The 27700-nt window shown below is 37.9% G+C and overlaps 1 protein-coding gene across 1 annotated transcript in view; it reads left to right on the forward strand.

Moving 5' to 3' along the window:
• HMCN1 (hemicentin 1) overlaps positions 1-27700 on the forward strand; it is a gene marked incomplete at both ends in the record, with an annotated part of 509757 nt that overhangs the window by 201329 nt on the left and 280728 nt on the right. Inside the window, 3 exons of the mRNA XM_084251187.1 lie at positions 16781-16922; positions 18568-18695; positions 21682-21795. Of these exons, the coding sequence (XP_084107313.1) occupies positions 16781-16922; positions 18568-18695; positions 21682-21795 (384 nt within the window). The remainder of the gene's footprint in view (positions 1-16780; positions 16923-18567; positions 18696-21681; positions 21796-27700) is intronic.

The raw sequence follows: 27700 nt of genomic DNA on the forward strand, positions 1-27700 counted from the left end.
CCAAATCGTTATTTGCTCTGTGCCTTGATTGTTTGATGTCCCAGTATGAATGGACATGCATGAATAAGATGTTCTGTCAACATGCTGGTTTTTCTTATCTTCTGGATCACAGATCTAATGAGGACAAAGTTGTAGGTCTTCAGATTTGAAGGAATGTATTCCAGTGAAGTTTTGCATCAAGCAAGATTCATCACAGTAATATCTAAGGGATGTGTAGTTTTCCTATTGTAGTGTTTGCTTTCCTAATTCTTTCTATGGTGATGTAAACTTTATGAAGAACAAAGTTTAATACTCACTTATTTTATCTGACAAATATCTTTTATTCACCCCAGGGGTAGAGGCAAGCTTCTGTTATAACACTCTCCAATTCTATGCAATAAAATGTATAAATTAATAGCATATGTTTCATTTTCTTTGGTCTTTCATCCAAGGCATCTCTGAGCCGTGTAGATGTTAGACCACTTTATTATAGGTGGAAAGAATCCTCTCTCTCTAAAGCTTAGAATAGAGAAATATTATTAAAATGCCTTGAAAAATAAGTTAGAAGGAAAGTTTAAAGAATTAGATTTATTTACATTGTAAAGTGAAAAGAAAGAGATGAGGCAATGCCATAAATACCTGAAGTGTCTGAGAAATTGTTACAAAGAAGCTGGGCACCAAGGACATTTTAATTTCCAACAAAAATATACCATGAGAAAATATGTCCCATGCCAAGTCTGATGGAGTTAAATGCACTAGAAAGGAAGATGTGCAGATGTTGAAGAGGTTAGATTCAGGAATGTGATAACCAGGGCCAGGTACTCATGCTTTCACTGTGAGAGGGTGATTGGGAAGAAACAGAATGCAACAGGAGTCCACAGATGAATCAATCTCCTAAATTGTTGCCATAAAGCTAAAACGTCAAGCAAATTTGAGAGTTTATGACATACACTTTGTCATCTAACCCTGAACAGATTGTGGTATTTGTGTCTGTATTTTGCCCATAAGGAGGTGGTGTCTCTGAGGGGTTAGTAGGTTTCCTTGGTGACAAAGGGGGCGACAAAGCTGACAGCCTAGATCTGAATGAGGACTTTGCATTGTTCTGTATTCCATACAGACATCCTGCATGTGGTATTAGCAGGCCTAAGGTACAGTTAAATAAAGGAACATGGAAAAAGAAAATAAGCAAAGCGTTCTGGAGTATGGACAAAAAAGAGAGAGTGCTGAATTAAAAAAACAAAAACAGAAAAAATACTAAGTGGCTGTGTTCCCTGTGGTATCAGTAGGGAACCTCTGGAAATCTTAGCATTGTATAGAATGATAACTTAGAGAAATCACTGATGGTTGTACTTCCCCACCTCTCCCTTACTCCTTCCTTCTCTGGTGCCTGTGAAAGTAGACTAGGTACATTCTGAAAGTTTGATGAATCCTTTCATGTAAGTCTGATAGAGTAGCTGCTAAGGAATAGAGAGAGAAAAATTGTAAATGTGTTAGGACAAACATCTAGAGAAAATATAGGAAGACTAATTTGTTAAGTTTTATCAAGATGTGACCCAATTTTCTTTACTTTTGTTTCTTTAGACTCTGACATAACATTCAGCACTCAGCATTGCATCCATGCATGTCTGGGGAAAGACTGAATGGGAAGCAAAGTGTTTAGAGAAGGAAACTTACCAACTATGAAAAAATACGTCTGTCATAGCATTAGCATGTAGTCAAAAATTATTTGATTCAAATTCCCCCAAACATTGAATAATGTGTGTTATTATTAGATATTTGTAATGCAGGAGACAAAACAATAAGTTGCTCTTCTTATACATGAAGAAGGATCGTGGTATTTGATAATTATGAGTAAAAATGCAATTAGAGTCAATATTCCAAAGTAGGAGTAGTTATTGCTATACTTGTCGAAAAATATGTTGGGAGCACTTAGTTACTGAAAGTGCGAAGACTGGTAGATAATCATTGTGATGATTCATTTATGGGACTCTTCATTTATGATATTTCCCACAACACTTTTAAAGTGTACCTTGGCACATATATACTGTTTCCCATAATAATGAAAAAGTGCTGAAATTCACAGAGTGCTAGGCATTGTCTACTGAGGTTATCAGTGAGAAGAAAACATCTTCCCTTCAATAAGCCTATAATATGAAAAAAGAAGTAGGGTCTCCCCAGTGGCTCAGCAGTTGAGCGCTGGGCTGCGAAGCCACCCACAGCCTCTGCAGCGCCGGTTCGATCCCCAGCCGCCGGCGAGAGTCCCACATGGTGCAACAGACCTCTCCTGCCACGTCCACTGCTCCCCTCAGCAGTGTACTTCCTCAGTCTGCCTGTTCTGCTCCCCGCTCTGGCTCTGGTGAATTCTCTCACCCTCCCTCGCTTCTGACTGTACCCAGTGCTTGTATAAATAAATAAAATAAAGCTTTTAAAAAAATTTAAAAAGAAGTAATTCAATTATTTTTCCCCAACCCTGGAAGTAAGTTAATTATAATAAATGAATAAATAGTTGTGATGTGATGTGATAAGATCTCACCCAGGTAATACAGGAGCCTTTTTCTCTGGCTCAGGATGAGTAGAGATTGAGAAGAGCTTCCCACAGGAGATGGTACATGAGGTATTCACTGGAATATGAGTCAGCATTTTCCTGGTAGAAGTCAAGAAAGCCTTTCTAGGAAAAAAAAGTACCTGGGCTTGCTCAGGGTGGAGGCTGTGGCTGAATAGGGAGTTAGTGTCACCATCAGTGTGCAATTTTCGTTTGTCCTGCTTTCTTCATTAGCCTTTTTTTTTTTTAAGATTTATTTATTTATTTATTTATACAAGAACCAGGGTACAGACTAGATTCCCAGGAGAGTGAGAGGATTCACCAGAGACAGAGCAGCAAACAGAACAGGCAGACTGACGAAATACTCTGCTGAGGGGAGCAGTGGGCCCAACAGGAGAGGTCTGCCGCGTCATGTGGGACCTTGCCTCAGCTAGAATCGAACAGACATTGCAGAGGCTGTGGACAGCTTCACAGTGCAACACTCAACCACCTGCTCCACCAGGGGAGGCTCTTCATTACCCTTTTTAAATACTAGTAGAGAATCCTTATAGTTTGCGGTTTTGTGCAGTTGGTTCAACAAGGAAATAATGGAGAGTAGTGCTTACTGTGCTGTTTGGTGGGGTTTAGACTGGATAAGGAAGAAGGGCACGTTAAAGACCATGGTCTGGTAAATGGAATAGAAGGGAAGGTTCAAGGAAGATGTGGCCATGATGAAGCTGGAGAGAACTGAAGTCGGGGGTGACAGCTGGAAGGAGGGGACATTGTGAGCTTCAGTGAGGTAGGTGTTATTTCAATAGCATTGTGAGTTGCTTCCCTGATAAAATAACTGAGATAGCTAATGAATTTGTCTAGCAACATAAATTAACCGCCAGAATTAGGTCTTTTTGTTCAAGAAGTGCTATGTAAAACCACTTCCATATATTTTTGTTTCTATAATTGTTACTTCTTTATGTAAAATTATCCTTTTTTGAGTATCATAATTGACTTAAAAAGGTTTTATTTTTTTAGAGCAGTTTTAGGTTTACAGCAAAATGAATATGCAGGATATACCCCCATCTCCACACATGCACAGCTGCCCCCATTACTAACATCCCCACCAACTGATGAACCTGCACTGATACATTAGAATCAAAGTTGCATTTTACGTTAGGGAGCACACTTGGTTGTGTACACTTTATGCATTTGGACAAATGTACATTGACATGTATTTACCTGTATAGTCACACAAAATTTATACTGCCCTTAAAGTCCTCTTGCTCTACCTACTCATGTTACTCCCCCACCCCCAACTCCTGGATACCAGTGATCATATTACTGGCTCCCTAGTTTTGTCTTTTCCAGAACATGATGTAATTGGAATTATACAGTGTCAGCCTATTCAGATCATATTCTTTCACTTAATAATATGTACTTCAAGTCCCTCTGTTTTTTGATGGTTTAATAGTTCATTCTTTTTAGTACCAAGTAATAATTTATTATTCAGATATACAAAACCTATTTTTGTTAGCCAATAGATATCTTTGCCCTAATTGAGTCTGGATTAGGAGATCCATGTGCATATATAATGTGTTATTTATTTAATTTTATTTATTTTTGTGTAGAAGAACTATGGCATAGGCCAGAGGTGTGTGTGTGTGGGGGGTGGGGTGAGAGGATTCACTAAAGACAGAGCAGGGAGCAGAACAGGGGGGATTGACTGAAATACAGTGCTAAGGGGAGAAGCAGCGAGCAGCAAGAGAGGTCCACTGCACCGTGTAGGTTAGCTCCCTGGCTGGGGATAAAAGTCAGGCCTCAGTAGTGATAGCCAGTGATAGCCAGTGATAGCCGGTGATAGCACTAAGACTTAACCCTTGGGCCTCGGGGCAGCCCTATGTATAGTATCCTTTTAATGTGCCATGAAGTAATACTGCTAATTGTGATTTGCTACCTTTTTCTAAGTAGAACAATAATGTAAATCTAAACTTTGGTCATCTTGTATTACTCAGAATTTCTGTGATTTGGAAAAAAAGTATTATAGAGAGGATCCAATAAAGAAAAAGATGATGCAGTTGTCATGTTAGACCTCATTTAAATGAAGGTTTTTTTTTCTTTTTTTTTTAAGATTTATTTATTTATGTATACAAGAACTGTTATACAGGCCAGAGATGGGGGGGGGGCGGGATTGAGAGGATTCACAGAGAGAGTAGAGAACAGAAGAGGCAGGTTGACTGAAATACACTGCTGAGGGGAGCAGAGGGTGAGATAGGAGAGGTCTGCTGTGCCATGTGGGCAGCTTCCTGGCCAGGGATTGAACTCTTGCTGCAGAGGCTGCGGACAGCTTCACAGTGCTGTGCTTAACCCCTTGCACCAACAGAGAGGCCCAAGATGAAGATTTTTCTAAGAATGAATAAAATTCTTATATTCTTTCATTCTTATGTTATATGTATTATGCAAATCACCCAGAGAAGCTCTGAATCATGAAGTTTTTGTTAAGGAAAGAAAAAATACATAGCATTAAATAGAAATTACATTAAAGTACATATGTAATTTTATATTAGGAATTACATAAAATGTATATCAAGGCAGTAAACATTAGTAACATATACGTATCCTTATATCTTATTTTTTTTTGTTAAATGTCTCCATAAGGATTTTATTTTTTTATATAAATTTTATTGTTATATTCCCCATACAATTGCAGCCCCCCCATTCTGACCCCAGTCCCTCCCCTCCCGCCCCCGCCCCCCTAAGAGTGTCTCTGGTTCATAGTTTTTTGTTGATTTTGATTTTCACTTTCTTATATTCATTTTCCTGGTCCCTTATTTAAGTTTTCTAGATTCCTGCTATGAGTGAGACCATCCGGTATTTTTCTTTTTCTTTTTGGCTTATTTCGCTGAGCATGATCCCTTCCAGCGCCATCCATGTTGCTGCAAATTGCATGTGTTTATCTTTTTTGAATGCTGAGTAAGATTCCATGGTATATATGTACCACATCTTCTTGATCCAGTCATCTATTTTTGGGCATTTGGGTTGTTTCCAAAGCTTAGCTATTGTAAACAGTGCTGCTATAAACATAGGGGTGCAGGTGTTCTTTGGAATTAATGTTTCTGTGTCCTTTGGGTAAATACCTAGGAGTGGAATTGCTGGATCATATGGAAGCTCTATGTTTAGTAGGTCCAGAAATCTCCACACAGCTTTCCACAGTGGTTGGACCAGTTTGCACTCCCACCAACAGTGCAGAAGAGTTCCTTATATCTTATATTGGGAAAATACAAATTATAAATTTGTAGGGAAGAGATCTTGATGCATATTTGTTGTTATGATTTTGTCAAATAAAATGGAATTTTTCATTGTACAGCTCTAAAATTACTGCCTTTCTCTTTCATAACTACGTTGGTATTTGGGTGGGGAATTTTTTGCAAATCTAGCATAAAACTGTCAATATATCATCCATTTCTGTGCTTTGTTGTCAATGCACTACCTACTCATTAGTCAATGAACTGACAACCTTTTTCTCTGAGGCTTGATAGACCTCTGTATTCTAGCACTGCCCAGTAAAACTTTCTATAATGATAAAAATGTGTATCTGTGCTGGCCCATGTGGCAATACTTGCTATATGTGGCAGTTAAGCACTTAAGATATGATTAGTGCACTTAAGGCATTTGTGTTGCACTTTGGTTTAGTTGTAGATAGTTTAAATTTGAATTTAAATAAACATGGCTAGTGGCTACCACAGTAAACTGTATAGCTTTAGTCTTTCCCAGAGAAAAGGTGTAGGCCAGAGATGTGGGGGGGGGGGGGCAGTGCATTTAAATCTGAAAGGATTTACCAGAGACAGAGTGGGAAGCAAAACAGGTGTATCTACTGGAATATGCTGCTGAGGGGAGCAGTGGGTGAGATAGGAGAGGTTTGCTGAGCCATGTGGGTAGCTCTCTGGCTGGGGATCGAACTCGTGCTTGCAGTGGCTGCCAATTGCTTGATAGCGCTGAGACTTTAACCCCTGAGCCACCAAAGAGGCCCCCTCAGCACTACTCTTGACATGTCTGCAATCTCCAGAGGTAGGTTTGGATGGTGTGAGGTAAATGAATATTGCTTCTGCGGCCTTGAATTCAGGAGGCACTTAGGAGCGTAGGCGAGCGGTACACATGCCGGATGGTGGACACCTTGAGGGTAGTGTGGGCATGTGTTAGTGGGCACACCTGAACTGAGAGACTGAGCATATAAGGGCAGCATCACACAGAGTGGTGCACAGCGGCGGAATGCCTATGAATGGATGAGACTACCAGATGATGCCAGAGACCCCAGAGAGAGTAAAGATTCAAAGGGGGCCAGGAGGCCAGCCAGCCTGACCTCCTGCCCCACCGCCTGCCCTGTGCCTGGTTGCCTCACTGCAAATGGTGTAGAAAAATCATTAAAAACCTGAAAAAGCTACTGAGGGTTCCAGGACTCTCTTTTTTTACCCATCTGCCTGGATCCATAGAGAACCTGCCTTACGCCTTCCTGGCACGACAAATGTCCATTGAAGGATTCTGTGCCAAACTTCATGCTCACTGTGCTGTCAGTGCACTTCTGTGGGTACCGCTCTGTTATTTCCTGCTCTGTTATGTCCTAGCCATCCACGATTTGCCCTAACTCCACTTCCCACCATTTGAGTTGTAGAGGCATCCCAACTGCCTGCAATTTACAACATTCTCATTCCAGTTCTCTGACTTATCTCCCCATTTAAGTCCTATCATGTGAGTTGCTTGGATAAAGCACCTCTTTTCTCAGTACTGTTGGTCTTTTTGTTCTGGAGTCCTACAGAAGCTTTCGTTTTTTTGCATTTAGTTTTGCATTTAGTCACCATCACTTTCATGGGCTTGCTTGTTTTCCCCGATCATATTCTATGTACTATGAGATAGTTATTGCCCTCTTACCTTTTTTAGTAACCATATTACTTTGCACAGAGGGGAAAATATAGTTGCACCTGGGAGGTGTGTTCTCCTTAATTGTTGAATGGGTCCCAAAGTAGCAAAAACAGGTCATAGGGAAGATTTGGGTTGGCAGCTTTATCTTTCATGTTTCTGTGATAGCATCAGCGACTTGTTGGAATCACATCAAACTTCAGATTTCACCATGTAAGTACTTCATTTTCAGTTGCAGCACATACCAATACATTATTTCTTACATTTTAAACCCATTATTACCAAATCTGATCATTGCCTCATGTAAATTAATAGAGTTGGTACTTTGTTACACTTTTATTATTTTTGATAATTTTAATTTTATTTCTGGTGGAATTAAATATGTATAACAGGTGAAATTAAATGTATAATACTTTGTGATACACAGTATCAAATATTCTAAAACTGTAGACTTGGATTCTTACTTAGGCAGCTTCTCACAGTAAATGGCAACTCTACATGTGCAGTCATTTAACATATTGTTCTGTGCTAGAAATGCACATTGGGAGAGTACACATGGGGTGAGCCTTTCCCCATCATCATGGAGCTCACATTCTTTTTTTTTTTTCATTTTTTAAATTCTCTGTTAAGATAATGTTGATTAAAAGCACTATGTATTTTTTAGGGGTTTGGGGTCCTACCTCTACAAATACATCTTATTATACTAGGCTTACCACCAAATCCCTAATAATTCTCCACTTTAATCCACTGAGCTGCCTTCCTCCTTTACTCATAGCCCTATCCCTCTCCATTTGGCAGCCTCTATTCAGTAGTCAGATTTCAAATATTTGTTTTGGTTTACTTTTATCAGTTCCCTTGTTTTTGCTGCTCTATATTCCACATGTGAGTGAAATTATCTGGTATTTGTCATTCTCCTTCTGATTTATTAGACTTAGCATAATCGTCTCTAGTTCCATCCATGTATGGCAAGAGTTTATCTTTTTTAATAGCTGAGTAGTATTTCACTGTATTTACCACATCTTTTTTATCTACTTCTCTGTTCTTGGGCACTTAGTTTGTTTCCATAACTTGGCTATTGTAGATAGTGTTGCAGTGAACATGGAAATGTATATATCCCTTTTAATTAGCATTTTTGCATTCATCAGAAACACAGGAGTAGATCATACAGATCATATGGTAGATCTGTTGTTTTTATTTTGAAAAAACTCTATGCTGTTTATCCTTGGGCCTGGGCAAGTCTACTTTCCCACCAACTGTGAACAGCTCCTGTTGTTTCTGATCTTTTTGATGTGGGTCATTCTCACAGGTGTGAAATGGTATCTCATTGTGATTTTAATTTGCATTTTCCTGATAATAAGTGATGATTGTATTATTTCATGAATCTGTGGTCATCTGCATGTCTTCCTTGGAGAAGAGTTGCCCATTTTTTGAGTGGGTTATTGTTTTCTTTAGTTGAGATGTATGAGTTCTTTCTAAATCTTGGATATCAGTCCCTTGCCAGATATATGGTGTGCAGATATTGTCTTTCATTCAGTAGAGTGTCTGTGTTTTAATAATAGTTTCTTCTATTGCACAGAAGCTTTTTAGTTTGATGTAGTCCTCTTTGTTTATAGTCTTCTTTGTCTCACTTGCTGTTGGAGACAGATCCATAAAGTCATCACTGAAGCCAATGTTGTGGAGTGCTTTGCCTAAGTTCTATGTGTTTTATGTTTTCAGATCTTATATCTAAGTCTTTAATTATTTTTTAGTTCAATTTTTGTGTATGGGTGCAAGATAGTGGTCTAATTTCATTCTCCTATATGTAGTTGTTCATTTTCCCACCGCAATTTGTTTAGGAGGCTTTCCTTTCTCCAGTTTATATTCTTGGTTCCTTTGTTGTAGCTTAGCTCATTGTATAAGCTTGGGTTTAGTTCTGGACTCAAAATTCTGCTCCATTGATCTATCTGTTTTTATTCTAGTACCACCTTGTTTCAGTTAATGTAGCTTTGTAGCATAGTTTGAGGTTTGATGCCACCATTCTTTTTCATTTCTGTCAGGATTGCTTTAGGTATTCAGTGTCCTTTGTAGTTCTATATGAATTTAATATTTGTTTTATTTCTGATGAATGATATTGAAACTTGATAGGGGTTGCATTGAATCTGTATATTTCTTTGGTAAGATGACCATTTTTACATCCAAAAATTGATCATTATAATTCACAACATCAATACAAAGAAAAATAAAAATCAGATGATCATATCAATAAAAGCAGAAAAAATATTTGATAATATTCAACATCCATTTATGACAAAATCCTTCTAAAAATGTAGATAGATGGAACATTCTTCAACATAATAGAGCCTATATATGACAAATCGCAGTTTACACCCCTCTCAAAGATTAAAAAAAAAAACAAACTAAAAGCTTTTCCTCTAAGATCTGGTGCAAGACTGGATATCCAATCTTACCACTACTATTAATTACAGCCCTAGCTAGAGCAATTAGGCAATAGAAAAGGAATCCAAATTAGGAAAGAAGAAGTAAACCTATCACTATATGCCAATTATGTAATAATATATATCAAAACCCCTAAAGATGCCACTAAAATACTAATTGTAACAATCAGTACAGCAATAAAATAAATTTTGTTCCTGTATGCAGACAATGAGCTAGAAGAGGAAAAATTTAAAAAAAGTTCCCATTTACAAACATATCAAAATGATTGAAATACCTAACAGTAAACTTAACAAAAAAGGGGAAGGACCTATACAATGAAAAATGTAAGATATTGTTAAAAGAAATGGAAGAATACACAAAAAAATGGACAGATATTCCATACTCATGGATTAGAAGAATTATCATATGAGTGAATTTTGCAAAATTTTATAAAATAGCCTATAATAATTTGTCAGTTTCGAGGTGACATATTTGAATTTGTTAAATTCAGGCTGCTAAATTTCCAAATACTTATACTGGCCAGATTTAGAGATTAGACTAAATGCATGTATATGGTCTGAATTTCAAGTTTAAGAGAATCTTCCTATTTATCTGGGAAGAGAAAAATTTTCTATTGATTCCACTAATTACTCATTTATGAGGAATATTTTTGTAGTTGAAGATGATCATGAGTATCCTCCTTAGATTAAAGTATATTCAGTAGATAACTAACATTTTTCTCCATCAGTGCCGCCACATGGAAATCAAGGAGCCAAACAATACCTCCTTTCCTATCTAATGCCTTTTCTGTATGAATATTAAAAGTTTTCATTTGTCTTCTATGGTGTCAGGAAAGGGTGGATGCCTGTCACTAATTAGTCCATGTTGTGACAGAGAACATTGCAATAAAAAAGAAAGTATTTTTCAAGATGATTGATAAAGTCCCAAAGGACCTAAATTACTTCACTCTAAGATTAACATTATCATAACCACAGGCTCATGACATCATTATAACTCTTTTTTAACCTGTGCCAGGTGTCATAGATTTTAATATGTCTTTGTAATCAGCAAAATATGGAAAATTAGTCTATTTTTTATTGAAATTTCTAATAAACTTGAGTATATAGAAATGTCTGAAATTTCAGTATTAAATAAGATACAATAAATATTTATTAATAGGTATAGAATATAAATAGAATATTCAGGGCCTCCCCTGGTGGCGCAGTGGTTGAGCACTGGGCTGCGAAGCTGCCCGCAGCCTCTGCAGTGATTGGTTCGATCCCCGGCCACCGGTGAGTATCCCACATGGCACACAGACCTCTCCTGCAGTGCCCGCTGCTCCCCTCAGCAGTGTATTTTGTCAGTCTGCCTGTTCTGCTCCCTGCTCTGGCTCTGGTGAATTCTCTCACCCCCCTGAGCTTCTGACTGTACCCAGTGCTTGTATAAATAAATAAAATAAATTTAAAAAAATAAATAGAATATTCAGATATGAGAATTGTGATCAAATTTTATTTATAAATATCTATATAATGTATAGGTACATATATTTTAAATAATACCATACTTTATTACTCTTTGTCGTACTTTACCATGTAGTAGAATATTTATTTTTTTAAGTATTTTATTTATTATTTTTTAAAGATTTATTTATTTATGTGTACAAGAGCTGGGGTACAGGCCAGAGGTGCGGGGGTGAGAGGAGTCACCAGAGACAGCGTGGGTAACAAAACAGGCAGATTGAGCCGCGGCAAGACAGAAGAGGTCTGCTGCACCATGTGGGTTGCTCCCTGGCCAACTGGGGATCAAACTTGTGCTGCAGAGACTGCATATTGCTTCATAGTGCTGTGCTTAACCCCTTGCGCCACCAGGGAGGCCCAATGTAGTAGCATATTTATAACAGCAATAATCACATAGTACCTACTATTTTCCAAGACTTATTATAAATTTTTATGAATAATAATTTAGATAATCCACAATAATTCTATGAAGTAGGTGTTGTTATTATCTTCACTAAGATATAGACACACTGGTTTATTTTGAACCTTAGTTTCTTTATCTGTCAAATATCAGTTCACATAGTTATTGTTCAAATGTCACATGGTTATTGTGGAAAATGATGGGTCTAGACTTAGACACCTGGCACTCAATAAGTTGCCCACCTTCCTATTTTAATTAATAGACTACTGACTATTAGAAGTAGTTTTAGTCACTGATTTGATTGCAAATGCCTTTGTATATAATGTGCTATGAGATCTTTGAAGGCATAAAATGTTGAAACATAGAAGTCAGTAAATGTTTGTTGTTTGAAAGAATGAAAAACCAAAGAAATTGGCCTAAATACTCTCATTATACTACTGGCATAAAATATACTACTGTTATAAAAATATACTACTGGTGAAAAAATATTTTAAATCATTACTAAGGTAATCCAAAGAATTACCATTATCTGATTAATTTATCGATAATGATTAAATCAACTAGAAGAGAAAGTCTTTAGTCATTTGTTTGAGAGTTTCCTATAAGAATCACACCCCTTTGACTCCTAACAGCATGCTTTCTGCATATGAAGAAGACATTGATGATTTCCAAGGGTTAGGTGAGATTTTATCTGTCATAGTCCTTGTAGGTAGAGCAATGGCTGTGTTCGTGGTCACTTATAATACATTTTGTTGTGCATTAAAACATCCAAGTCTTAAATAAGTGTTTGTTTTTCTCGGCACTACATAATCTGTTTCATTCTTTGAAATAACTGGTGCTTTTGTTATGATTAAAATAAAAAAAAAAAACTGAATGGATGCCTTAATACCTAATAGAGTGTCATATTCCTATTACGTTTACTACCTGGAAGCAGGTGGTTACTTATGAGGATAAGGTTGGTGGTTGATGATGGTGGTAGCGATGATAATGGTGGTAATGCTAATGATTATGGTGGTAAAGTGAGCTTGAAAACCAACTCAGGGTGTGTGAGTCTCCTCATCTTTACTTTTATTTTTTTTAAAGATTTATTTATTTATTTATACAAGCACTAGGTACAGTCAGAAGCACGGGAGGGTGAGAGAATTCACCAGAGCCAGAACGGGGAGCAGAGCAGGCAGAAGGACCGAAGTACACTGGTGAGGGGAGCAATGGGAGGCAGGAGAGGTCTGTGCGCCATGTGGGATCCTCACCAGCAGCCAGGGATTGAACCAGCGCTGCAGAGGCTGCGGGCAGCTTCACAGCCCAGTGCTCAACTGCTGCGATACCGAGGAGGCCCTCCCCATCTTTAGTCAACTATTATTTGGCCAACTTTATTCAACTATTAATCCAACTTTGCTTCCCTATGCTTATTCAAATCCTTTATGATTTTCTTATCAGCAAAAATTTTCTTTCCAGAGCAATGGTAAATTTCTCACCTTCAAGGGATGATGTCATCCCATCTGTATTTTGCACACACTTATTTTATGACCTTGAGCAGTACTCCGTATCCAGGCTTAATTTGAGAAATGACCCCTTAGCTCTCTACATCCTTGTTTGGGTAACTGACATTTATTTTCTCTTTGATATCTGAACTCTTGAGTCTACCTGTGGGATTTGTTCTGGGAGAGAAATGCCAGGCCAATTCTGGCAGACTCCTTTGGAAGACACCATATTTACATGAAAGTCTTGAGAGCTGCTGAATATTTGCAGCAATTCTATGTCAAAATGAATCAACCATGAGAAACATTTTTTTGTAGAAAGATAGGAGAGAATAACTGTGGATATTAAATGATATTTGTAAAAATGAAAGAAGTGCTTATTACCCTCCCTCATCCCCTGAAGACTATCTTCCATAACCCCAGCATCTCAAATTGATGAACTCCAGATGGAATCACAATTTGAATTTACAGGACATCACCATTGCATCTTTGACCTCATACATTTCCCTAGCCCTATGTTCACCAAAAAGAATCCATGGAATAATGAGACTATCAATCCAGCCTCTCAGGCCGGAAAAACCCTTCAAACATTAACTTCAAAGACAATCATAATTTGAAAAACACAATCTAAACAGGAAATAAAAGGGGGGAGGGCAATTGTAAGCTGCTAGCAATTAGGTGCTAATTATGTTTGTTCAGTTTTGTAGCTGCCCCCACCCAATCATACCACTTGTATCACTTTCCGATGTGTGAGGCTTCCTCAGATTAATTTTTGTAAGTGAACCAAGCCACAATTTGTATACTAATATAAAAAAGATATGCCATAAATATGAACAGATCCGACTAGCTGAACTTCTTATTTTCATTTATATTAAAAACCCAGTTAAATGCAAAGTTGACATCATGTTTGTTTGGCTCATCAGTGTATTTCTACTAGTGAGCACAGAGCCTGGGACTTAATAACTGTGCAAAAAATGTATGTATCAATTTATTTATTCTTGTTAATACTCATGTTAATACTTATGAGGTCTTTTCTAAACATTGTAGATATGAATTCACTTTCATTTATTTTATTAAGTGGAGGATATTTATACCATGAAATATATTTAATATTTCCTTCATGGTATGTACCTTCTCTGAAAATTAGTTTTCACTCTGTGGTACTATAGATATAAACCATGTAACTGATTAGACCTGACATATCACTATCTCAGTTACCCCAGAGAATTTTTGTTTGTTTGTTTGTTTGTTTGAGAAGGCTCAAAGCAGGAAGAAAGAATAGATGGATGTTAGGTAAAGCTTTATCAAGGAGGTGAATTTGGAGACAAAGGCTGAAGGATCGGATTTTGACAGAAGATTTTTGTGGTTAGGGAGAACACACAAGCAAAGGCATAGAATAACTACTATGAAAAGTATAAAGCAGGTTGAGTAAATGGTGAAATCTAAGGTAAATGTCATATAGTGGTAAGAGAGGGTGGGAAAAGTGAAGCAAGGTTATATAATGGATGACTGAGGGTGTCAGGGTGATGACTGGTGCTCAATTTAAGTGATAGGGAGCAGATAAAATTTATTAAAGCCAACAGGGCTATAATCATGGTAATTAATTAGGAAGATTATGTTTTATTTTGTTTTGCTTTTAAAGATTTCATTTATTTATTTATACAAGCACTGGGTACAGTCAGAAGCGCGGGAGGGTGAGAGAACTCACCAGAGCCAGAGCGGGGAGCAGAGCAGGCAGAAGGACCGAAGCACACTGCTGAGGGGAGCAGCGGGTGGCAGGAGAGGTCTGCGCGCCATGTGGGACCCGCCTCCGGTGGCCGGGGAGCAGCCAGGGATCGAACCGGCACTGCAGAGGCTGCGGGCAGCTTCGCAACCCAGCGCTCAACCGCTGCGCCACCGGGGAGGCCCAGGAAGATTATGTTTTTAGTGGATGACTAGGGAGGCAGATGCCAGGGGGCTTTCACTACACAGATGACAAATTTCTATGTTGAGTTCTGTGTTACCAGATGGCATCTGTCTATAAAAGCAAAATGAAGTTCTTCCAAAATTTCCATTACCTTTATTTATGTGCACACTAATAGCTAGATTCACAAACACACAAATACTGAGTTTCACCAAATTAGAGAACATCTTGGGGTATAGTCAAAATACAGAATTTGTGGTCTATATAAAATTACTGTGGGAAACTCTGGAAAGCATTTTAAAAAGATAAGCAGTCATCCTCCAAGGTCAATAAGATCCTACAATTTTGGGGGTTTAGGAGAGACACTCCACAAGATGCTGAGAAAAAAAAAAGAAGAACAGGGTTTCAAAGACAAGCCCCAAATTGAAAATCGAAGGAGCAGAGGCTCCAGTTTGAAGACACTGATACACAGCTGGGTGCTTCTCATTCTGGATGACATGATAAGGATAAATCTTTAAAAAAAAAAAAAAAGAAAAGAAAACAGCAGAAAACTTCTGAGCAAGCTTCTTTGCTGTTTTCTTTTTTAAGATTTATTTATTTATTTATACAAGCACTGGGTACAGTCAGAAGCACAGGAGGGTGAGAAAATTCACCAGAGCCAGAGCTGGGAGCAGGACAGGCAGACTGACAAAATACACTGCTGAGGGGAGCAGCGGGCACAGCAGCAAAGGTCTGCACACCATGTGGAACCCTGGCCGGCGGCTGGGATCAAACTGGCGCTGCAGAGGCTGCTGGCAGCTTCACAGCCCAGCGCTCAACCACTGTGCCATCAGGGGAGGCCCAGAATTTTTGTTTTCTATGTGATAATAAATTCCTGATTTCATATTTCATTTCTGAAAGTTCATTTTTTCTTCCATGGAAGTGTAATGCAATAGGAACTTTGAAAAACTTATATTATTTTCTGAAGTGGAGAACCTGTGAATCCTTGCATGTGAGGCAAATGATCAATAGAGCAGGATCTTGAGAGGCTGGGAGTCGTGAAAATTCTCAGAGCCTATATTCTACCAACAGTTGTAAGTGTCTGTAATTTACAGGTCACTACATAACATGCAAAGGATTTTAAAATACTGTAGAATATAGTAGAATGTAGAATCCCATGAAAGACATAATCTCTGCCTCAACAAATTTACAATCTAATTGATAAAAGGAGAAAGAGCAGCAGTTCAAATAAAGCAGGGAGCAGCCAGGACAAGTTTTGGCTCCAAACCGGTCATCACTATAAGGAAAGAGGCACAAGTTCCTATCTAGACTTTTCTGGAAAACAGGCTTATATTGAAGTTCTGTATAAGCAGATGGAGACCAGTTGTCAGAGGTGGAAGCAAAGTAGCAAGGGGTCACATGGTAACCACTGGAGACACAGAAACATGACATCAGGTTCCAACGCATTTTATCCTCCAGGAGAATTTGCTTCCTCTGCTCTCATTGCTGTTGGTATTACTCTCCTGCACGGATGGACCAGATCTCTGATATGGGCCACTCAGAGAGGAAGACAATCAAGGGGTGGTGGTGAGAAGCTCACAAATCTGCTAACAGAGGAAGCTCCTCAAAACAAGGTGGACTGGCATTTCACTACAGATTTTGTTTTTTATTTTCTATTTGCAGAACCACCCAAAGTCACTGTGATGCCCAAAAATCAGTCTTTCACAGGAGGATCTGAGGTCTCCATTATGTGTTCTGCAACGGGTTATCCCAAACCAAAGATCGCCTGGACTGTTAACGATATGTTAATCATGGGTTCACACAGGTACTGGGTTTGTATCATGTTCTTTGTTTTTATTGAGAAAAGTTGATGGAATTTCCAGACAAAACAAATCTGACAAAATCCCTGAAAGGTTCGGCACAGTAAAGAACAGCCAGGCCAAGCTTCCTTGGGGGAAGGGAAAGTTTATTGCTCCCGGGCGGACCTCACAGACCCAAGGCAGGGGTCAGTGGAGTCGAGCACGTTGTTAGGGGGAAGCAGAGTTTTATAGGGTGAGGAGAGGTCAGGTGGGCTCATTCGGCGGGAAAAGTTTGTAGGGCACAAAAAGGTTCCGGGCAGGTAGGGGGTTCTTTGTCTGAGAAGAGACTTGTGAGGGGGACGGGGGAGGTGCGCTGCCTGAATCCTCCAGGCAGGTATCCACATTCCTGCCCCCCAGGTGGGCTTCCTGGTTGGCTCCTGCATTCTGGCCCCCTGCATGGACCTTTCAATCCCTAAGATTAAGGGAGGTTTAACTAAAATCCACAGCTTTAGATTTTCTAATAATTCAGGAAATTAAAAAAAAATAATGATGAATTTATGGAGGTTGAGGTTTTAAAGTCTTGAACTTAGTAGCTGGTATCAAGTACTTCCCAATACTTTGAGATGGAGAATAATACCATAACACTTGGTTTACCTTGAATCATTGAAATGAGGATAATAAACATTTTGTGGCATAACATGTTGTTTTAATAAATTTGTAAAAGGTGGGGTCATGGTATTCAACAGTAAAGAGAAAAAGAGACAGAACAGGAGCTCTAGAGTGTGTGTAATGCACTTTGTACCTCCCATTCACATTAGTCACACTATATCGAGAGGCATTTTATTGTGTTGGATGCTTTTCAAAGACATTGAATCCTCTCAAGTTCAAGTAGTAAAGTGAGCATGTGGAACATAACAAAGTTTCCAGCCATCAGGCTCCTATTGCTCTTGGTTTGGCATAAGGAAGAAGGCCTAGGTATAAGCTGGTTTTTTTTTTAAAGATTTATTTTATTTGTACAAGAACTGGGGTACAGGCCAGAGCGCAGGAGGGTGAGAAGATTCACCAGAGACAGAGTGGGAAGCAGAACAGGCAGACGGACCAAAGACACTGCTTAAGGGAGCAGCGGGTAAGTCAGGCGAGGTCCTCTGCGCCTTGTGAGTTTCTCCCTGGCCAGCTGGGAATCGAACCCACACTGCAGAGGCTGCGGACAGCTTCACAGTGCTGTGCTCAACCCACTGAGCCACCAGGGAGACCCTAAGCTGATTTTTATCCATAGCCTGATCCCAGACTCTGTGTAACATGAGGCCTTGCTTCTCTCAGGTTTTCATTGTGAGGAACCATTGGCATAGCTGTGCCTTCGAAGCAAAATTACTTAGTACAGTTTCCGTTTCTTCTGTTACCTCTGACTTTGGGCAAGTTATATCATCTCTTTGCTCATCTGTAAAACATAGATAGTAATATTTAACCCATTGGGTTGTTCTGAATTTTTTAAATGCTAATAAAGTTTCTAGATCGGTCCCTGGCACGTAGCCAGGTGATACATGCATGTATTATTATTATTGCAACATTTTTTATTACAAAGTGATGCTGATCATTTCTGAAATTAGAGCCAAAAATGTAATTCCAAAATATTTGAAGATATTTGAAAAGAATTTGTTTCTTTATCCATAGGTATAGGATGACATCAGAAGGTACCTTGTTTATCAAAAGTGCAATTGCCAAAGATGCAGGGATCTATGGCTGCCTGGCAAGTAATTCAGCTGGAACAGATAAACAGACTTCTATTCTCAGATACGTTGGCAAGTATAATCAGTTTTTAAAGTAATTGAAATAGAGTGGATATCATATTAAGCAATGTAAAAGTATTTTTCTAAAAGTTAATATTAGGGCTGAGTTATACTCCATCTTAAAATGTACTATTCATTTCATACACTGATTAAAGTAAATATTATAACTTGTTCAAGTTAAAAATTCAGGAAATGAACAACTTCATTAGTCAACAGAAATCAAAGAAGCTAATAGATTATGGAAACTTCCAGAATGTCCACAGAGTTCTGTAGTTCTATAGTTCATCTATTCTCTGTAACATTTCAGTTATACACAATTAATTCTATAATGTTTCTAGTTTACTGCAAATTCATGCTATATTTTCCACTTACATTCAAAACTTTTTTATTGGGGCCTCCCTGGTGGCGCAGTGGTTGAGCGCTGGGTTGCGAAGCTGCCCGCGGCCTCTGCGGCGCCGGTTCGATCCCCGGCTGCTCCCTGGCCACCGGAGGAGGGTCCCACATGGCGTGCAGACCTCTCCTGCCGCCCGTTGCTCCCCTCAGCAGTGTGCTTCGGTCCTTCTGCCTGTTCTGCTCTCCGCTCTGGCTCTGGTGAATTCTCTCATCCTCCCGCACTTCTGACTGTACCCAGTGCTTGTATGCATATATGTATAAATCAATCAATCAATCAATAAATAAATCTTAAAAAAAAACCTTTTATATTGTTTCTATTAAAATTAAAATTTTCCTTTATCTGAATATTTTCATTTTCTATTTTCAGTTTTTCTCTTGTAATCTCAAATGTTTATTGAGATGAACATTATTCTATAATATAGTATTCCTCAATAGAATATTATTCTGATATATAGTATGTATATAATGTAATATAGTATGTAATATAATCTATTCTAAGAAAATAGAATAGAATGCTTCTTTTAATTTGTTCTTTCTTAGATAAATAAAGGATTAAGATACTACATACTCAGTGTTAATTTGTAAGTTGTGAATAATTAATGGCCAGCAACCCACCCTTTCGCTCATTCTCATTCACCATCATTCATGATGAGTTAGTGAAACTGAGTGGAGAGTAAGACATACAGAAGAGCCCCAATTTAGAGAATTTAATTTAGGCAAGTGTAGTAACAAAAGAATCACAAGTATTAAACCTAGAAGGCTGTAAAAAAAAAAAATGGTCTCAGCTATAGATAAGCTCTATAGAGCTTAGAAAGAAAAATGGGCTCAGTTTTGATGATAGCAATTAAAAATGTTCACAGAACACCCAAGTGGGGAGGGAACTGACAAATGTGTAGACAGAGTTGAAGCATATAAGTCATTACAGAAATTGAATTTTGTTCATTCATAATGGAGCCAAAATACTCATTAATTTAACTTATTAATCACCCAGGGTGTAAAAGATGATGTGCAAGAGATTGTGCAGTGAAGCATAAGCAATGTGAGTCATGAAGTCCTTATTTTTCAAGAGCTTGTATAATAGGAGTTGATATACATGAAGTAATATCATAAGACAGACGGATAAGTACTATAGCGGATGGTTGGCAGAGGGGAAGATTGATTCTGACTGGGGAATTTACAAAGATTTCTCTAAGGAGACAGAATTTAAGCTCTGTCTGGAAGAATGAACGGGATTTGAAGAGTTGTGGCAAAGAGCTTGAAAGGATAATGCTAAGCAAAGTAAGTCAGAAGGAGAAAGATAAAATACCAGATGGTGTCACTAATATAATATGTGGAATATAAAGTAACTAAATGAATAGTCAGATGAAGGCAAGCTGAACAATTTATGCTTGATAGGTTGCAGACTACAGACTGACTACAGAACTGAGATACCAAGGGGGAAGGGGGTAGGGGAGAGGAAAGAACAGGGAGGGAAGGATGGACAATGGTCTGTGGTGGTAGATGCACTATGGTGAGGATACTCCAATGTTACCTCAGTTAAAATAAATAGTTAAAAATAAGTAAATAATAATCATAAAAAATGACAAATGAACAAATGGACTATGTGCATTAAGGATGCATGTGACCAATAAAATGATGAAATATATAAAAAAAAGAGTTGTGGCAAAGGGCATTTTAGGCAGGGGAAACAGTTTTAACAAAAGCAGGAAGACAGGAGTGTAAGGGGCATTTTGGACTATCAGTAGCTTCTTGCTTTATAAGTGAGGACATGTCATGGAAGGCAAAGTTAAAAAGAAAAAGTTTGTAATTTTTGAAAGCCAACTAGAGGATTATGGAGAGCAATCACTGAAGATTTTCTCATAGGAGAGTAACATGGTCTTTGATAATTTAACTCTTGGCTTTGTTTAAAATCATCTCAGTGGAAGCAAGGAAGTTCTAAATATCCCATTAAGAGAAAATGTGTGAGTAAATTAAAGTATTAGGCAAGAGGGTGAAGCAAACAGAGCTGAGGAAAGAAACGAGAATATCCGTAGTGAACAACAAAGGATAATAGAGACTCAAAATGGAGAATATCTACTTTTTGTATTTTATGCAAATTTTAGCCTCAGACTGCAAGTGTCTCTCTTAAACATGAATATTATAAAATCATAGAAACCTTTACAACAAATTCACCTGTGTTATCCTTGAGTCGTCACTTAGCCAAGTCATTTTTATCACCATAGCTCTTTTGATTCTATTTTTATTACTACTATCCTTCTGTCTTGTTTCTTTAGTATGGTTTCTATAGGATAGAAGCTTTTTTCTTTCCTCATGTACCTCATTTTTCATAATATCCTTTCATTTAATTTCCTAAAATATTTGGACTTTGTTTTATCAGAATGACTTTTGCCTAATAACCTTTTTTTTTTTGGTGTTAGTAAATGATCTTTCATCACATACCTGTGTGTGCATGTATATAATAAGCATTCCTTTTTTTTTAATAAATGATGAAGTGACCTAAAGCACATCAATACTAATAGATTTTTTAAAATTGGTTCATTTAGTAAATGTAAACAGGGTTCATGTGGCATTGTGGACATGTTAACTATTTGCATGTTTTCTTCAGAAACCCCAAAGCTGATCGTCGTTCAGAGTGAGCTCTTGGTTGCCCTTGGGGACACAACAATTATGGAATGTAAAACCTCTGGCGTTCCTCCACCTCAAGTTAAATGGTTTAAAGGTACTGTTCTTAAGTATGTTCATGTCTGGTTCACTTAGCTTTGTTTTCTCTTTAAAAAAAGTTATTTGTTAAAAATTTGTTTTGGTGCATGACTTAGCAGCCCCATAAAATGTGTTTATGATCTCACTAGAAATGATGCTTCACAATTCTGAACTCTAAATTTCAGGATTTGACATCTGGTGTGGATTATAGGACCGTGAAAATCAAAGCAGGAAAAGTTCGCCTTTGCTAATCCAGCTGAACATTCTCTTTGTTAGTTTAGGATTGTTTCCTGAAGAAAATTGTCCAAGAATACTCAGTTAACATTTAAAATATCTTCGCTGATTTTGGTTCACTTTTCTTAGAGATAATGACTCTCCCTCATAGAAAGTTTCCTAGATTCATAAGGACATATTCAATAAAAACACACATAGAAGTTAAAATAAAGACACACATAGAAACTCACACATAACTGAGAGACAAATGTAATGCTGGTCAGCTGCATCATGCATAGAAGATACTTAAGCATAGAAATGATCTGCCACTATTTGTAACATAAAGATCACGCCCCTGTAGTTCTCTAATAAAACAACTGTTGTGTGTCATCCGTCCTTAGTGAGGATACAATTGGGTCCAGGCCCAGACCCAGATGCTGACAGCAGATACCTGTGTAAAGCATCCTTCTTCATTTCTTTCTATTCTTCCAGTTTATGAGAAAGAAAAATACCCAAAAACACCATAACAGGGAGGTTGCTAGGATTATTGAGATGCAGCTTGCAAAATACTTTTTAATCTTCAGATGAAAAATGCTAAATAGTACAAAGCACTATTGTTATGATTCTGTTTGTTAAATCACAGGCATTCCCATAGCAACAGGTTGATGTCATAATCACAAAATTATGAATTCACCTCGGGTTCAAACTCTTGGGGAACATGAGGTGAAAAGAAGAACTTTATGTAGAAAAGAAACACTTTCAAATAATACAAATCAAAAACAAGGATGGAAACTAGGGAATAATGTCATTTTCACAGTTTTCCACATTAAGGAAAAAGTCTTTCTGTTTCCTCTGATAAGGCAGTTTTTATTTAATTTAGTGAAGTTTTATTTTTCAAATGTGCAGTTGATGGGACCTGTTCATGCATCTTCTTCCCCAGCAGCTGTGGCATCTCCACTTCTGGTTTCTGGTGTGAATTACTAGAGCTCTCTATTTTGAAACCAACTTGATAAGTTCTTTATTAGCTTGGGAGTTTCTGAGGAGCTGCCCTGGCCAAGGAACCACAAATGTTCAGCTCTCAGACACTACAGCTGGGTTATAAGCTTACATTTGGGAACTTCCTTACAGAGTTTGTCATTTGTAGCTTTGTCAGACAAGACTAGTTATTGAGCTTGTCCCAATCTTTGCCTTTGGACCACATCTTCTCTGTGGCCTTGCCTCGAGGTTTCTTCAATGGGTCTTTGTCTTTCTTGGCCAACTTATTGGCATCTTTCTCCTTATCATCCTTGGGTGGCATCACAAAGCTTGGAGCAGCAACTACCATGGCAGCTTCACTTAGATGTTGGACAAAAAGAAAGTCAAGAAAGTATATTTGGATTTGCTTTTTTACCTAGGTTTATTTCAGTTATTGTAAACTAATTTTACCTATTTAAAATACTCAAGTCTTTGAATTACAAGTGAAATAGGTATCAATTTTAAACTCACATCATAATGAATCCAGAAAAATATCCAGGCAGTATTTTAAAAAACAGCAGTCAGTAATTTATGTTCAAAATAAAAACACAAAGAATAAATGTGAAAAAAACTTTTTAAAAATTAGCGGAACCTGCTGATTTCTCTGCCTGTTTATAGCAGAGTCATACAGAGCCTTGCATTCTCCCAAATTGAGGCTACTTTCCTGAATAACTTATTGTTCCTCTCAGCCTTGTCCCCATTAATAGCTTGGAAGCTGGAGGAGGAATTAGGAAGCCCCTCCAAACATGCAACTGAGTACCTATTAGTTCAGTGGGCCTAGTAAGTAACATGCATTTCTCTGTCTGAGTTATAAACCAATAGAGCTAGAATATGGGCATTAAATACTGGCAGATGACGTTGGAGGAATGCGCCAAATCTCATGCACAATAGGCAGTATTGCCTCGAACTGGAAGACATTAGGCCAACTAACTCTCCTGGTCACAGGCAGACAACTGTATAAGTAGAATCTAGATCATCAGAGCAAAACTTGAGATCAGACACTTCTACATTCAGACCAGCTATAAAAAGAATGGGTGCCAGGGAGGCATAGGCCTTCCTTTCCCATCTCCACTGGGGATCGGACTCCAGGTGGATTAGGAAACTCCTACCTTATGGAAACCACAGGGGTAAAGAAGAGTTCTTATCCTGACCATGTAAATAATTTTCATATCTTTTTAAGCAATTCTAGTTGAATAAAGTAGATGGATGGTATCATCTACTTTATTTATGGTGTCATCTACTTTATTTATGGTGTCAATTACTTACATATGTATATATAGTTTTATTTATTTATTTACTTATTTATTATAGTGAGAACATGAAACATGAGATCTATCCTCAACAAATTTTTAAGTGTGCAGTATAACATTGCTTAAATACAGGCACTGTGCTATACAGCAGAATTCTGGAATGTATTCATCTTGCATTACTGAAACTTTATACCAGTTAAAACAGCAACTCCCCATGCCTCCTGCTCCCAGCCCCTGCATCCATCACATATTAACAAATCGCATTCTGCTCAGTCTATCAAAGAAAAGGAGTTCTATAATCAAAAATGCTACTGAGATTTTAGATTTTTCAATTTTAGAATTGAACTCCATAAAACGGGTTCAAGAAAGCATCAGCGATACAAAGAAAACATATAAAGGCTATCTTTGGTGGACCTCCCTGGTGGCACGAGGGGTTAAACACGACCTATGAAGCTATCTGCAGCCACTGCAGCACGAGTTTGATCCTCGGCCAGGGAGTCACCCACATGGCACAGCAGATCTTTCCTGTTTTGCCTGCTGCTCCCCTCAGCAGTGTATTTTGATCAGTCTTCCTGTTCTGCTCCCCACTGTCTCTGATGAATCCTCTCACCCCCCACACCTTTGGCCTGTACCCCAGGTCTTGTATGCATAAATAAATGAATCTTTAAAAAAATAAAGGATATCTTTGGTAAAATATTAAAGAAATTGGATTATGGTAGAGGACTGTGAGTGCCTTGGTGGTGGGTGTGGTGCGATAACATACACTTGAAAAGCTGTGAACCTAATTATATATGGTGTTATAAGCCAATATTATCTAATAAAGAAATAATTCGCCAAGAGAAAGAAACCGCTTTCATTTAGATGGATGCTTCTTGAAGTGTAGTCAGGAACTCCTGAGCCTACCCATAGTCTTTTTAAGGTATCCCACAAGATCAAAAATATTCTTCCTAATAACACAAAGGTGGTATTTCTCTTTTATACACTCATTGACTCATGAGTTTATTTTATTTCTTTTAAAGATTTACTTATTTATGCATCAAGTACTGGGGTACAGGCCAGAGGTGTGGGAGGGTGAGAGGATTCACCAGAGACAGAGTGGGGAACAGAACAGGCAAATTGACTGAAATACACTGCTGAGGGGAGCAGCAGGCAAGTCAGGAGAGATCTGCTGCACCATGTGGGTTGCTCCCTGGCCGGGGATCGAACTCATGCTGCAGAGGCAGTGGCTAGCTTCTGAGATTTCACCTTAACCCCTTGCACCACCAAGGAGATCTGACTCATGAGTTTATGATGGAATTTCTGGAGGTTTCATAATGTGTGATATGCCGTATTGTGAATGCAGAAGCACATATGAGTACTTAGCTGTATTCTATTAAGCTACACATTCTAGTGATTTACAAAAATGTGTAACAACATCACTCTTCTCACTGAATTTCTTTTGTTTCAAAAAAATATAACATTTTTCATAAAATATATTCATTATGTTAGAATACCATGAGTTTGTTATTATAGAATAAATACATGCATTTTTAATTTTTTCAGCTCTATTTCTAAAATACTAAGTACAAATAAATATAGTCCATGTAAACAAAAACTCATTAAAGCCCTCATTAATTTTTAAATATATGTAGGAGGATCTTGAGACAAACATTTTTGAAAGCCACTTAATTACCATCAACTATTTGAAAAGATCTTATGCCAGGAATAACGATCTCTCTGTTAGTCTTTACATCCAAGAGGCCAGGATTGGATTTAAACTACAGCAGAAAGAGAACCCTCTTTAACACTAATGATGGTTAAATCCTGTACTAGTTAGAAAAGTTTATTTATTTTACTATGTATAACATTCTTCTTATCTAATATAAAAAGTAAACAATCCCTATTTCATTTTCATCTCAGAGTTCTGTATTTTCTCTGGCTTCTCCATAACTTAAAGACTGATTTTTTTTAAATAGAAATCAAGAAAGGAGAGATTATCAAAATGTGATATTAATGCAAATTTGTTTTAACCAATGTTTTCCAATTTATATTTTCTTTCACTACTGACTGTTACTCTTTAAACATTTTTATTTTGAAAACCTACCAGTACAAAGGTCTTTATTTCTTACTGTTATGTCCTCTGACATATATGGGGAAAAAAAAAAGGAGAAGTAAATTCCAAAAATCTAAATGCATTTTATTCCAAACATTTTAATACTTGATGAACAGCTAGGCCACATTGCATCCTCCCTTAGTGGGAGGAAAGTTTATGTCAACATCATCTGCTTTTATTTATGAAAATTTCCCAGAGGCACATAGACATGGCTTTAGTTGCTTCTCTCGTCCTTCCATGGTATGTAGTAGCAAGCTTGAAAAGAGATTGGGGTTTAAAGTATTGGAATGCTGAAAAGTGCTTTAGTTTTGGCACTGATGGTTGCTAATGTAATTTTCTTGTTTTTAAATTTAGGACTCCTCTGACCTTTTCTCCTCCCCAGATTATATAAATAAAAAGAAGAATTGCCTGTTTGTTGTCTTGAGTCCATTGATTGGTGCATTTTGTGGTATCCTGGAGAATTTTCAATTCTTTGCTCGCTAGAAGCTAAGGCAGTTACTTCTTTGGTCTTCAGGCCCATGGCTTTATGTGGCTTTTCCAGGTCTCTGTGTGACATTTTGGAGACTTAACACTGGCTAGATTTTTCTGACATGACATCTATCTATAGACTTAAGAACAATACTTACAAACCTCTTGGAAGTTTTTAGGGTCTTCATAAAAGTTTGTTACTACCCCTCACAAAAAAAAAAAAAATGTAATATATGGACACTAAGCTGACATTAAACATCTATAGCAGGCATTTTTAATGATGCTGGTCATTCTGGTTAATTCCATTCTTAGGAGAGGAGCCACCCTGGAGGGTAAAGCTGTCTTCCAGATTTGTTGAGCTTTTGTCTGCCTTTAAATAGAAATGGTTCTCAGGGGACTTGGCATGCTACAAGAACAGAGCTTATACCCATAACCCACACAAGACTTAGCTTTTTTGGGTTATCCTACCTTCACTCTTAGGTGAAATTCAATATTTAATTCCATTGCATATACGTTTACCTCCTACTTGCTTCTTCCAAAAGGCCCGTAATTCAAACTTAAAGAGATTTAATTGTGAGCCTCCCCAGTGACCTAGAGGTTTAATATCAGCACTATTATCGCTACAGCCTGAGTTCAATCCCCGGCCAGGTTGCTGACCCACATGGCACAGCGTCCCTCTCCTATTCACCCTCTTCTCCCCTCAGCAGTGTATTTCAGTAGATCCACTTGTTCTGGTCCCCAATCCATCTCTGGTGAATCCTCTCACCTCCTGTACCTCTGGCCTACATCCCAGTTCTTCTATACAAAAAAAAAAAATCCACTTAAAAAAAAAGAAATTTGATAAGTAATGCAGATTTAATAAAGATGACCTCGGAGACAGATATCAC

Source organism: Talpa europaea (assembly GCF_964194135.1).
Source record: "Talpa europaea genome assembly, chromosome: 12".
NCBI classification, from domain to species: Eukaryota; Metazoa; Chordata; class Mammalia; order Eulipotyphla; family Talpidae; genus Talpa; species Talpa europaea.